Source organism: Pseudophryne corroboree, chromosome 2, assembly GCF_028390025.1.
Source record: "Pseudophryne corroboree isolate aPseCor3 chromosome 2, aPseCor3.hap2, whole genome shotgun sequence".
Classification (NCBI taxonomy): Eukaryota; Metazoa; Chordata; class Amphibia; order Anura; family Myobatrachidae; genus Pseudophryne; species Pseudophryne corroboree.
In genome coordinates, this window is record NC_086445.1 from 632,889,651 (window position 1) to 632,903,640 (window position 13,990).

Sequence of the window (13,990 nt, forward strand, 5' to 3'; positions counted from 1 at the left end):
AACTAGGAACAGGAATTATGTCAGAAACTTGGTCTCCAACATGGCGGCGCCCAGTAATGCAGACCTTTTCTGACAACATGCTGCTCACTGCCCCTGGTCTCCTAGGCAACGGCTTAGCGAGAGCGAGCTGCTGCAGCGGCGTCCCGCCGCCACGAGCGGACCCCCTCAACACCATTACCGCTGCCTGTACCCTTGAACCCAGCGCCGCAGCCCTCCACCGCCGCTGCCCGGCCGCCCGTGAAGACCGCCCCGCGGCCCCAGCGTTCCGGTAAGACCCCGGACGCTGACACCTGAAGAATGAGCCGTATCGCCTCAATCAAATCCGAGACATCCACGGACGATTTCCCCTCCCCATCTGAAACATCAGCGTCCGTGTCCGAGGGGTCAGTATAAGCACCGTCCTCGGAGGAGGACGTGTCAGTTAAGGCCGCGGATCGGGAGGTGGTAATGGCTCTTTTAGAAGACGACTTAGTCTTATGTGGGCGAGAGTGACCCTTAGATTTGGACATGGATCGGTTCAAATGCTGTAACTGAGTGGAAAGCTGATCCGCCCATGGCGGGTTCACAGCGGGGACCATAATCTGTGGTAGCGGCACAGGTGGTCCCACAGGGGGCGTCAATTTAGTTACAAGCGCGTTTAACAATGTGGAAAATGTAGCCCGAGGTGGTTCTTGTGATGCCCCGAGTGCTACCGACCCACTGGGGGGCAAGGAAGCTCCTGAACCTGAACTCACAGCTGCTAAATTATCCTCCATTCCGTCAGTGGCCTCACTACCACGCAGTGTGGGAGGCCCCAACGTCGTTGCCACGTGTAGCAGACATAACAATGCGCACAGTAATGGGCAACCCGGTACAAAAATTTGTATTTTATTTTTTTTGTAGCAGCACTATACCTAATAAGAACTCTCAGAGAAACAGCTGAAGCTGGCACAGACCGAGGGTTCAATAGGAATAGAACATATGGTATAATTCACAAGTAAAAAATACCCCAGTAGTATATATTGTGAAACAATCCTATATTATCATCAGAGAAAACCTGAAACACTTGGCCCCCACAGGTATAGTAATATAGGAATAGCACGCTGAGTGAAATACCCTGCAATAAGGCAACCACGCAGCAGCTACATGCACACACACGTATATAGTTGCAAACGTACCATGCAGATATTATGGCCCTCATTCCGAGTCGTTCGCTCGGTAATTTTCATCGCATCGCAGTGAAATTCCGCTTAGTACGCATGCGCAATATTCGCACTGCGACTGCGCCAAGTAATTTAACAATGAAGATAGTATTTTTACTCACGGCTTTTTCTTCGCTCCGGCGATCGTAGTGTGATTGACAGGAAATGGGTGTTACTGGGCGGAAACACGGCGTTTTATGGGCGTGTGGATAGAAACGCTACCGTTTCCGGAAAAAACGCAGGAGTGGCCGGAGAAACGGGGGAGTGTCTGGGCGAACGCTGGGTGTGTTTGTGACGTCAAACCAGGAACGACAAGCACTGAACTGATCGCAGATGCCGAGTAAGTCTGAAGCTACTCTGAAACTGCTAAGTAGTTTGTAATCGCAATATTGCGAATACATCGTTCGCAATTTTAAGAAGCTAAGATTCACTCCCAGTAGGCGGCGGCTTAGCGTGTGTAACTCTGCTAAAATCGCCTTGCGACCGATCAACTCGGAATGAGGGCCTATGTACCATAAACTGCACTGGACTAGCAATACAAAGTAATACTCAGTATGGCTATATGTGATAACAATAGATATAACAAGTAGGCACTGGATGTATATCACAGGGTGTTTGTACCAGACAACCCTGACAGTATGCACTCTCTCTTAACTAACACAGTCGCAGTGACAGTGACAGGTAGAACACTCAAGTGTCCTGTAGGAAGCACAGCACTGGCAGTCAAGCGGTTCCACAGAGGAGGATTTGCCCCAGCAATCCCAGGAACAGCAAGGCTCTGTTTGTAATGGCTTCTGACCGGGTGTGAGGGAGAAGGAAGCAGCTCCAGGGCGGGAACATTGCAGAAATGGCGCCCTGAGGCCAGGGGGGAGGGGCCTCAGGTCCAGCCTGCTCCCCCTGCTGGCATCCCCACCGGGTGTGCGGGCAGTAAAGAAAGCGGGGGGGGTAATGGTACAACGTCCCCCCTGACCTGTGCCCATACAGAATCACCATGGTGGCTAGTGGAACATTAGCCCAGTAATCCGTGTCCACGCCAGCGCGCGCGGCCCGCCTCCTACAGCCGTGCAGGATTGCGGTGCAAAGTGTGGCACAGAAGCCCCTTACCTCCCTCTTGACAGCAGCCCCGACATCCGGGAGACGGCGGCGTGTGTGTGACTCACGGGCAGAGAGAGGAAGAATCCGGCGCCTCCACTGTAGTGACCCCGCAACCACGGCGCGGGAGTATACAGCGCTGCTGGGGGTGATGGAGCTGCGGCAGAGACGTCTATCAGACACAGCCTGCTGCAGCCCTTGTAAAATACTCTTCTTTTTGTTAAAGTTAAAGCTAAGAATAGGCTGCTTAAAGCAGCCTCCTGTTAAGTGACCTGCTACTGCAGGCACCAACTACAAACTGAGCTCACTGGCATGGAGGCGGGGTTATAGAGGAGGCAGCGCTGTGCAGCTTGGGAACAGTCAAAAGCTTTGAGTCTGTTGGTGCCTCGGATCAAGATCCTACTCTACACCCCGATGTTATTCCTTGTGGAGCCCAGTGTACCTCGCAGCAGAAATAAACAAATTCTAGGTCTATAATTAAAAAGAAATTATTAGCATAAGAAAAAAAGTGTCGTGTGACTGCTACCATTTCCATTACTCTAATGAACACTGCTATCCATCTGACACTTTTGTATTTGCAAACAAGGAGGGCGTCTGTGAAGAGTTGTCTGTGAACACAAAGGTTATAATTGCTTGGGCCTGAGATAAGGAAAGAGGAACTATACATAGATGTTCGTTATTTATTAACAATTGTGAGAGCAGCCAGCCCAGAGCCATGCTCACTGCTGGGTGAGGCATGCGAGTGCTATCACTATTACAGGTGTGGCATAAAAAATCAATAGGACTTAGGTAGACCGTTATTAGGTTGACCCCATATGATCGACATGCATTAGGTTGATAGGGTCAAAAGGTTGACATAGAAAAGGTAAACAGTAGAAAAAGGTCGACAAGTACAAAAGGTCATAAGGGTCGAAAAGTCGACATAATGGTGGACACAGAAAAGGATGACACGTTTTTATCTTTTTTTGGTGTCAGTTTCTATGTTTCATGATAGGTGACCTCGCCACGCTTCAGCCAACGTTACTATTCCCAATCGTACTCCACTTGGATGGTAAATCAAGCAGAAGTTGAAAAATATATGTGTTGACCAGTCATATCGACCTTTTGAACCTGTCAACCTTAAGCACTGTCGACCGTTTGACCCTGTCGACCAAGGCACTCATTCCGAGTTGTTCGCTCGCTAGCTGCTTTTAGCAGCATTGCACATGCTAAGCCGCCGCACTCTGGGAGTGTATCTTAGCTTAGCAGAATTGCGAACGAAAGATTTGCAGAATTGCGAATAGAAATTTCTTAGCAGTTTCTGAGTAGCTCGAGACTTACTCAGCCATTGCGATCAGTTCAGTCAGTTTCGTTCCTGGTTTGACGTCACAAACACACCCAGCGTTCGCCCAGACACTCCCCCGTTTCTTCAGACACTCCCGCGTTTTTCCCAGAAACGCCAGCGTGTTTTCGCACACGCCCAGAAAACAGCAAGTTTCCACCCAGAAACACCCACTTCCTGTCAATCACAGTACGATCACCAGAACGATGAAAAATCCTTGTTATGCCGTGAGTAAAATACCTAACTTTTGTGTAAAATAACTAAGCGCATGCGCTCTGCGAACCTTGCGCATGCGCAGTAAGCTACTAATCGCAATATAGCGGCAATGAGCGAACAACTCGGAATGAGGGCCCATATCGTGTTAACCTATTGATGATCTATCATCCGGACCCCCCCGTATTACATGCCTGTGTTGGAATAAAAAGAATAAGAATATATGACAATCTGTGCACAGTATAAACACTTACTTAAATATACACAAATCTCATTTGAATACATTTTTATTTGACTTTATATTATGGGCAGACTGCCTCTTAAGGTTATTTTATGTGCATTATAAATTTTGATGGACTAGTTGGGATGCACTACCATTTCATAACCGGCAGGTAAAGATGTAAAACCAAGTTAATCACAGGGAATTTTATAAATCAACAGAGCTCAAACTTGTGTTACATGCAGAGCAACATAACCTTTTGCTGTATGTATGTTATGATGCATGCTGGGTCATAATTTAGGTTTCTCTTTCTTTATAGATTTAAGACAAAAAGTAAGCAGCAAACATCCTTAGGACAGAGTCATGATAGTTACACATATAAGTCAAAAAGCTGAGAATATAGTTATGAGTTGCTGTGATATCAGTCATAAATAATAATCACGTCCATTCAGATGTCTAGGTCCTAATGCATAAATGCCCATTCAAGCAATCCAGCATTGTCATATACATATAGGTTCAACTAGCTATGTCCAGAGTGTGTTTACTTCCATTTTTCCAGATTTTGATACTGGCTTATCCTGTGACTTTTTCAGAGCTCTTGTATTCCTGACATCGGTTTGTTATCATCATAATAATAATAAAATAATAATAATAATAATAATAATAATAATAATATTCATATAGAACTTTTCTCCCAATAGGACTCAAAGTGCTTTACATTTGCAATTAAAACCCCCCACAATATACATGATAATCTTAACAGAAAAGAGAACTAAGCATTTGGGTTAACTTTTTTTTTTTTTATAAACCAAAAAGGGACATTGGTTGTGATTCAGACCTGATCAAAGATGTGCTAAATTTAGCACATCTACGATCAGTCACACTGACATGCGGGGGGACACCCAGCCAGGGTTAGTCCACCCCGCATGTCAGGCCGTACCCCCGTCGTACAAGTACGAAAGCATTGCACAGCGTTGATGCTTTTGTACTGGAGGAGTAGCTCCCAGCCAGCGCAGCTGCTGCACGGTGGCAGGGAGCTACTCGTCGCAGTCTGGGTCGCAGCAGCCGCAGCCCGCCTTCCCAACGGTCCAGGCATGCCTGCGTCGCTCAGACCACGCTCCCTAAACGGCGGTTAAACGCCGCCAGCCCACCCGCCTAGTGGCAGCCTCTGCCTGTCATTCAGGCAGAGGCGATCGCTGGGCTAAGACAGCCGGCGGCGCATGCGCAGTTCAGGCCTGATTGCTGCTGTGCGAACAAGCACAGCACGGATCAGGTCTGAATTAGCCCATAGTGAAATGCTTGATAAACAGCTAAGTCCTGAGTCTGTTTTTGAAGGATCTTGACTTTTTGTGCATGTAATATGTGGTCTGTTGTAGCTGTTTTTGTTTTTTTTAAAAAGCACATACTTGAACTCATAATGACCATGGGTAAGATTTCAGTAAAAGTTTGGGAAAGTGCAAAGCTAGAACGGAAAAGCCACAAAATATGCTGCACGATAAGAAACTCTATTAATTTAATTAATAAATAAATAAACAAACAACTATCACAAATCCTCCCCAAAACAATCCCCAAAGGAAATTAAATACCAAACCATAACCTGCTCAGACACACTCATATCACTAAATTAGCCCATAACCGCCAATAGACCCGTTAGGATAAATTTGAGGACTCCCCAACATCCCATGGAAACAACTTCGCCTAGCAGCGGCTTAAGGTCCCCATACATCTGCCAGCAGTTTCCTCGATTCCCCGACGGAAGTACCGTTCGGCGGCCATCAATGATCATCAATCCACCTGGGAATCAGGGAAATTGTTCATGTTAAAAATCCCAGATATGCCAAAACCAACCGGTTTTGGTACAGTAGGTATTGGGGAATCGAGATTTTTCAACTTGGTGAATAGTCCTGATTCTCCAACCCTAGGTGTGTGTGTGTGTGTGTGGAGGGGGGGGGGGGGGGACTGGAAATTGCAACAATCCAGAGATGTATGGGGGCCTTTACGCACTGTGGCTAAGAATAGAGTCTATGGGCAATTTGAAATGGTAATACAGTTGCTAACTAACGCGCACATAAACACACATGAAACATTTCTGCTTCACCTCATCAGTGACCATGACGAGTGGGTATGTATCTTCCGACAGGTAGTTGAAAAGACACCAGAGACGAAAAGCATCTCCATTAGGCAGCACAGTTCCTGCTGGGCGATAGTTCTTCTTGGCGGTCAGAGTCCAGCACAACTCATGGAAGCTTTCTTTTACAAATGTACCTTCTACCACCTAATACCAAATGAAATTAGCTAAATATTAACATAGGAAATGGAAACAAGCATCATAGCTTGTTATTTCATACAGAAACAATGAAGAAGAAATTAATGATGGGGAAATTACATAAGAAAAAAAAATCTCTCTCACCTTGTCCAGTATATACTGGTTCAAATAAGGCATATAACCCTGACTGGAAACAGGTCCGTCATCATCATCGCGGAAATGATCTTCCAGAGCCACTGGATCATGAGGAATGCACAGAACAGTGTACAGATTGTGCGATAACACCTGGGTAAATGAAAAGCACAGCTCATTGTCTAATACAAAGACATTTTTCATCAATACATAATTTTCTCTTTCACTGGTCATAAAATCAGCAATGTACGTAATGTTCTTCTTGGACTAAAAGGTTCCCTACCTAACATTTAGGAGGGTTCTCCTTCATTCCTTTGTCTTTATTAATGAACTTGAAGTATGGGGTGGGAAATGCTGTTTCTGAGTCACACACATTGCCAATGTTCAGAGTTCAGCCATTTTTTGCTACTGCATGTGTGTATAAATCCCTAAACATTTCTACGCTCAGGCATTATACTGTGCATACACAGAGAGGTGCAGTAGTGATTTAGATGTGTCAATACAGGGGAAGAAATGGGTGCAGATACAATCATTACTGTAAATTACAATATATAATATAAGAGGTTGTTAGCATATAATTGGCCAATGATATGGGCTTGCTCACCGCGTCGAGGTCACCTCTATCGAGCAAGTCCCTAACACTTTGGGGTTCACATTGGGATGCAAAAAACAAAACAAAAAAAAAAACACCATTTACCAGAGAGAAGCTCTGTAGAGCTCCCCTAGCTGTGACCGGCTCCTCCGGGCACATTTTCTAAACTGAGTCTAGTAGGAGGGGCATAGAGGGAGGAGCCAGACCACACTCTCAAACTCTTAAAGTGCCAATGGCTCCTAGTGGGCCATCTATACCCCATGGTACTAATGTGGACCACAGCATCCTCTAGGACGTAAGAGAAACACATGATTTAAGAAAAAAAAAAAAGCATGGTGGGGATCACAGCAGTTGGGATACCGTTACGACTTAAGATTGCCTTCTTAACAGCCACACCGTCAAATGCAGCCGCTTTTAGTCTGGATAGACAGAAGGTCCCTATTGTAGAGGAGCCTCCCGTAGTGGCAGAGGCCATCGATCGTCTACCAGAAGACTGTCCAATGTCACTGCCCCCTTCCCCACGCAGACTTGCATCCTTGGTGAGGAGAACCCAATTCCAGACCCCAAACAGTTTTCCTTTTAACAGGTGATAGGAGTTCCTCCACCAGAGAAGGGAGAGAAGTTCTGGGAGACAGCCTTACCAGCTGATGTAGAAACAGATTGGACCCCGTCCAATGGGAGAGGAGATCCAGCTGGATCGGCCTGGAGTGGAATAGGCCATAATGAATGGCCTCGAAAGCAGACGCCATTTTCCCCAGCAGCCGAATGCATAGGTGTACTGACACCCTGCGATGTTGTAAGACCAAACATACCAGTTCCTGAATGAACTGTGCTTTGTCATGAGGAAGAAAAATCCTTTGGACCGCGGTAATAAGGATCATCCCTAGAAACTGAAGCCTCTGAGTTGGCTGGAGACAGGATTTTGGGAAGTTTATGATCCAACCATGTTGTATGAGCAGACGATGGGTCTGCACAATATCCTGTAACAACTGGTCCTGTGCTTTATGACAACTGGACTGTGCTTTATGAGAAGATCGTCTAAGTAAGGGATGATTGCCACACCCTGGGCACAAAATTGAGCCATCATTCGTAAACACTTTCGGATGTCATGAGATTGGAGCTGAGGACAGGCCAAAAAGTAAGGCGCCTGTAACTGAAAATGGGAGTCCCTTATTGCAAGCCTGCCATTGTCTAAGCCAGAGAGACTGCGTGCAGAGACAGCCAATGCAGAAATCCTGGAACCTAGAGAACCCACATTTCTGGAGGCCTCTCCTAAATATGCTGCATTTTCTCAGATGTGCTCTGCCAGAATGATAAGCTCATCTAATGGAAAACCTGCCTACAGTCTTCCTGATAACTGGGTCAGCCAAGGTCTCTACAGCCTTATTTAACCAGAAACCTTCTAGCATAGATGAAAGAAGCCTATGCGACACCTGGAATTTTTTATCAGTATGTTGCCAGGCTAAGTGTTCATCCAGTTCTGATGCAACTGGGAATGTTACTGCAGATATCTGCTTTTTGCAGAAAGAAGGCCGAGATGGACCAGGGTCTGCGTCCATTACATTTAACACCTGGCACACAGCTAATATAAGCATCTCTATGCCCTGTGACACTGCCTCCGGTTCGTCCGGGTCCTGCTCAGCATCCGAGTCTTGGAAGAATTCCCCCTCTTCAAGCGGGGCATGTCCTCATCCTCCGAATTATCAGACTGCAATACCGAAGGCAAAATCCTCATTTTAGAAACAGTCTGAGGATTGGAGGGAGTATGCGCTTTAGTCGGACCCATTGACCTGGACAGTCCATCCACTGACTTATACCCCTTTTCCACTAGCTCAAAAAACACGGGTAAATGCACGGGGGCGCGCATTTACCCGTGTTTTTGGCAAGTGGAAAAGGGTAAACCCGGATCAAGTGACCCGTGAATCCTACCCGGCTATTTACCTGGGTAGGACACGGGAATGATCCGGGTAGGGTGTAGTGTAAACGGGAGCCGTGTCGATGCGACACGGCTCCCGTTTACACTGTATGGATGGGCGGCGCTGGGAGATCATGTGATCTCCCTGCGCCGCCCCTGCCGTGTAGCTAGAAGCGTCACCAACCCGGCATATGCCGGGTTGTGACTGCTAATGGGAAAGGGACCGAGCACGGGTCGCAGCAGGGGGCAGCTCCCGTGTCAGGCTCCCGGCTGCGACCCGTGCTCGTAGGTGTAAAAGGGGTATCAGCTAAGGCCTGCGCCCAAGCTGTTTCTGGTGCAGGAGATGGTACAGACCTGAGATCTGGAAACCTCTGTCTTTTCGATAGGCTGCCAGCTCAGCCGAGAGGTCTGACATAACTCCAGCCAGCTGGGACATCCAGACTGGTTGGTCCTGCAGTGAAGGTGCCGATTCTGCGACAGCAACAGCCTCACATGCATCACAGAACCTCTGTCTGTCCCCGTGTGACTTTGGTACAGGTTGAGTATCCCTTATCCAAAATGCTTGGGACCAGAGGAATTTTGGATATCAGATTTTTCTGTATTTTGGAATAATTGCATACCATAACGAGATATTATGGTGATGGGACCTAAATCTAAGCACAGAATGCATTTATGTTTCATATACACCTTATACACACAGCCTGAAGGTCATTTTAGCCAATATTTTTTATAACTTTGTGCATTAAACAAAGTGTGTGTACATTCACAGAATTCATTTATGTTTCATATACACCTTATACACACAGTCTGAAGTTCATTTAATACAATATTTTTAATAACTTTGAGTATTAAACAAAGTTTGTGTACACTGAGCCATCAAAAAACAAAGGTTTCAATATCTCAGTCTCACTCAAAAAGGTCCGTATTTCGGAATATTTGGATATGGGATACTCAACCTGTATTACATTTTTTACATGTAAACAGCTTCTAAGAAGCTTTAGATGAGGTTCCCTTGCCTACTATAATGAACCCCACTGTATGCAGTAAGAGGAACAGACACTGACAGGATAGTAAAAGAATATGTGATACCAAGTATCTCCTGGCGCCAATTAAAAAGTTCAGTGCTTACTATATATTAGTTTGTCTGCAGCTATTACCAGGGGGGCTACTCAATCCCTTTTAAACAATAGACAAAAGAAAAATAGATAGAAGGCGCTGACAAACTATAGTTAAAAGGAATTTTTATTATCCATAAGACAAAATATTATATCCTGAAAACTTCTTAACTGGTTTATAAAAAATTTTTTTGAAAAATTAAAAAATAGTTAATACTCTTTTGTTGGTTGTTCTCAGTTAAACATCTATAGATTACATGCACATTCAATATGTTCACATAAGCAGTTAAAATAAGTCTCTTTCGCAACTTTGTTAAAAATGTATCTGCAGTGTTAGTGATTAGTATCCAAGTACCAGATGTTAATAATCAGACAGTTTAGAGCAGGGATGGGGAACCTTCGGCCCTCCAGCTGTTTAACTACACATACCAGCATGCCTTGCTACAGTTTTGCTATTTGGCCATGCTAAAACTGTTGCAGGGCATACTGGAATGTGTAGTTCAACAACAGCTAGAGGGCCGAAGGTTCCCCATCCCTGGTTTAGAGGAACAATGTAGCAAGGTTTTCCGTGCCAGGCATTAGTATCTTAGTAGCAATGTAATTCCGGTCACGCAGTACTGTTTAGAACATGGCCATGTTATTAGATATTAATAATAAGATTTTACTTACCGATAAATCTATTTCTCGTAGTCCGTAGTGGATGCTGGGGACTCCGTCAGGACCATGGGGATTAGCGGCTCCGCAGGAGACAGGGCACAAAACTAAAGCTTTAGGATCAGGTGGTGTGTACTGGCTCCTCCCCCTATGACCCTCCTCCAAGCCTCAGTTAGGATACTGTGCCCGGACGAGCGTACACAATAAGGAAGGATATTGAATCCCGGGTAAGACTCATACCAGCCACACCAATCACACCGTATAACTTGTGATCTGAACCCAGTTAACAGTATGACAAATGTAGGAGCCTCTGAACAGACGGCTCACAACAATAACAACCCGATTTTTTTGTAACAACAACTATGTACAAGTATTGCAGACAATCCGCACTTGGGATGGGCGCCCAGCATCCACTACGGACTACGAGAAATAGATTTATCGGTAAGTAAAATCTTATTTTCTCTGACGTCCTAAGTGGATGCTGGGGACTCCGTCAGGACCATGGGGATTATACCAAAGCTCCCAAACGGGCGGGAGAGTGCGGATGACTCTGCAGCACCGAGTGAGAGAACTCCAGGTCCTCCTCAGCCAGGGTGTGCCCCTGACCAAGTAGCAGCTCGGCAAAGTTGTAAAGCCGAGACCCCTCGGGCAGTCGCCCAAGATGAGCCCACCTTCCTTGTGGAATGGGCATTTATATATTTTGGCTGTGGCAGTCCTGCCACAGAATGTGCAAGCTGAATTGTACTACACATTCAACTAGCAATCGTCTGCTTAGAAGCAAGAGCACCCAGTTTTTTGGGTGCATACAGGATAACAGCAAGTCAGTTTTCCTGACTCCAGCCGTCCTGGAAATCTATATTTTCAGGGCCCTGACAACATCTAGCAACTTGGAGTCCTCCAAGTCTCTAGTAGCCGCAGGTACCACAATAAGCTGGTTCAGATGAAACGCTGACACCAACTTAGGGAGAAACTGGGGACGAGTCCGCAGCTCTGCCCTGTCCGAATGGACAATCAGATATGGGCTTTTGTGAGACAAAGCCGCCAATTCTGACACTCGCCTGGCCGAGGCCAGGGCCAACATCATGGTCACTTTCCATGTGAGATATTTCAAATCCACAGATTTGAGTGGTTTAAACCAACGTGATTTGAGGAATCCCAGGACTACGTTGAGATCCCACAGTGCCACTGGAGGCACAAAAGGGGGTTGTATATGCAGTACTCCCTTGTCAAATTTCTGGACTTCAGGAACTGAAGCCAATTCTTTCTGGAAGAAAATCGACAGGGCCGAAATTTGAACCTTAATGGACCCCAATTTGAGGCTCATAGACACTCCTGTTTGCAGGAAATGCAGGAATCGACCGAGTTGAAATTTCTTCGTGGGGCCTTCCTGGCCTCACACCACGCAACATATTTTCGCCACATGTGGTGATAATGTTGTGCGGTCAGCTCCTTCCTGGCTTTGACCAGGGTAGGAATGACCTCTTCCGGAATGCCTTTTTCCCTTAGGATCCGGCGTTCAACCGCCATGCCGTCAAACGCAGCCGCGGTAAGTCTTGGAACAGACATGGTACTTGCTGAAACAAGTCCCTTCTTATCGGCAGAGGCCCTGAGTCCTCTGTGAGCATCTCTTGAAGTTCCGGGTACCAAGTCCTTCTTGGCCCATCCGGAGCCACGAGTATAGTTCTTACTCCTCTACATCTTATAATTCTCAGTACCTTTGGTATGAGAAACAGAGGAGGGAACACATACACCGACTGGTACACCCCTGGTGTTACCAGAACGTCCACAGCTATTGCCTGAGGGTCTCTTGACCTGGCGCAATACCTGTACAGTTTTTTGTTCAGGCGGGACGCCATCATGTCCACCTTTGGTCTTTCCCAACGGTGCACAATCATGTGGAAAAAACTTCTCGATGAAGTCCCCACTCTCCCGGGTGGAGGTCGAGCTGAGGAAGTCTGCTTCCCAGTTGTCCACTCCCGGAATGAAAACTGCTGACAGTGCTATCACATGATTTTCCGCCCAGCGAAGAATCCTTGCAGTTTCTGCCATTGTCCTCCTGCTTCTTGTGCCGCCCTGTCTGTTTACGTGGGCGACTGCCGTGATGTTGTCCCACTGGATCAATACCGGCTGACCTTGAAGCAGAGGTCTTGCTAAGCTTAGAGTATTGTAAATTGCTCTTAGCTCCAGTATATTTATGCGGAGAGAAGTCCCCAGACTTGATCACACTCCCTGGAAATTTTTTCCCTGTGTGACTGCTCCCCAGCCTTTCAAGCTGGAATCCGTGGTCACCAGGACCCAGTCCTGAATGCATAACTGTGGCCCTTTAGTAGATGAGGAGACACCCTTGTCCTTGGAGACAGGGTTATCCGCTGATGCATCTGAAGATGCGATCCGGACCATTTGTCCAGCAGATCCCACTGAAAAGTTCTTGCGTGAAATCTGCCGAATGGAATCGCTTCGTAAGAAGCCACCATTTTTCCCAGGACCCTTGTGCAATGATGCACGGACACTTTTCCTGGTTTTTGGAGGTTCCTGACTAGCTCGGATAACTCCCTGGCTTTCTCCTCCGGGAGAAACACCTTTTTCTGGACTGTGTCCAGAATCATCCCTAGGGACAGCAGACGTGTCGTCGGAGACAGCTGCGATTTTGGAATATTTAGAATCCACCCGTGCTGTCGTAGAACTACTTGAGATAGTGCTACTCAGACCTCCAACTGTTCTCTGGACCTTGCCCTTATCAGGAGATCGTCCAAGTAAGGGATAATTAAGACGCCTTTTCTTCGAAGAAGAATCATCATTTCGGCCATTACCTTGGTAAAGACCCGGGGTGCCGTGGACAATCCAAACGGCAGCGTCTGAAACTGATAGTGACAGTTTTGTACCACGAACCTGAGGTACCCTTTGTGAGAAGGGCAAATTTGGACATGGAGGTAAGCATCCTTGATGTCCAGGGACACCATATAGTCCCCTTCTTCCTGGTTCGCTATCACTGCTCTGAGTGACTCCATTTAGAATAGGTCTCACCGAGCCGTCTGGCTTCAGTACCACAATATAGTGTGGAATAATACCCCTTTACTTGTTGTAGGAGGGGTACTTTGATTATCACCTGCTGGGAATACAGCTTGTGAATTGTTTCCAATACTGCCTCCCTGTCGGAGGTAGACGTTGGTAAAGCAAACTTCAGGAACTTGCGAGGGGGAGACGTCTCGAATTTCCAATCTGTACCCCTGGGATACTACTTGTAGGATCCAGGGGTCCACTTGCGAGTGAGCCCACTGCGTGCTGAAAC

General features: G+C 46.6%; 1 protein-coding gene across 2 annotated transcripts in view; it reads right to left on the minus strand.

Moving 5' to 3' along the window:
* The window catches only part of DEF6 (DEF6 guanine nucleotide exchange factor), a 299,363-nt gene that overhangs the window by 207,042 nt on the left and 78,331 nt on the right, over nt 1-13,990 (minus strand). For both annotated transcript variants that reach the window (XM_063954909.1, XM_063954910.1), the window contains exons 2-3: nt 6,438-6,578; nt 6,126-6,302 (exon numbers count right to left, since the gene is read on the minus strand). In XM_063954909.1, coding sequence (XP_063810979.1) covers nt 6,126-6,302; nt 6,438-6,578 — 318 coding nt within the window. The remainder of the gene's footprint in view (nt 1-6,125; nt 6,303-6,437; nt 6,579-13,990) is intronic.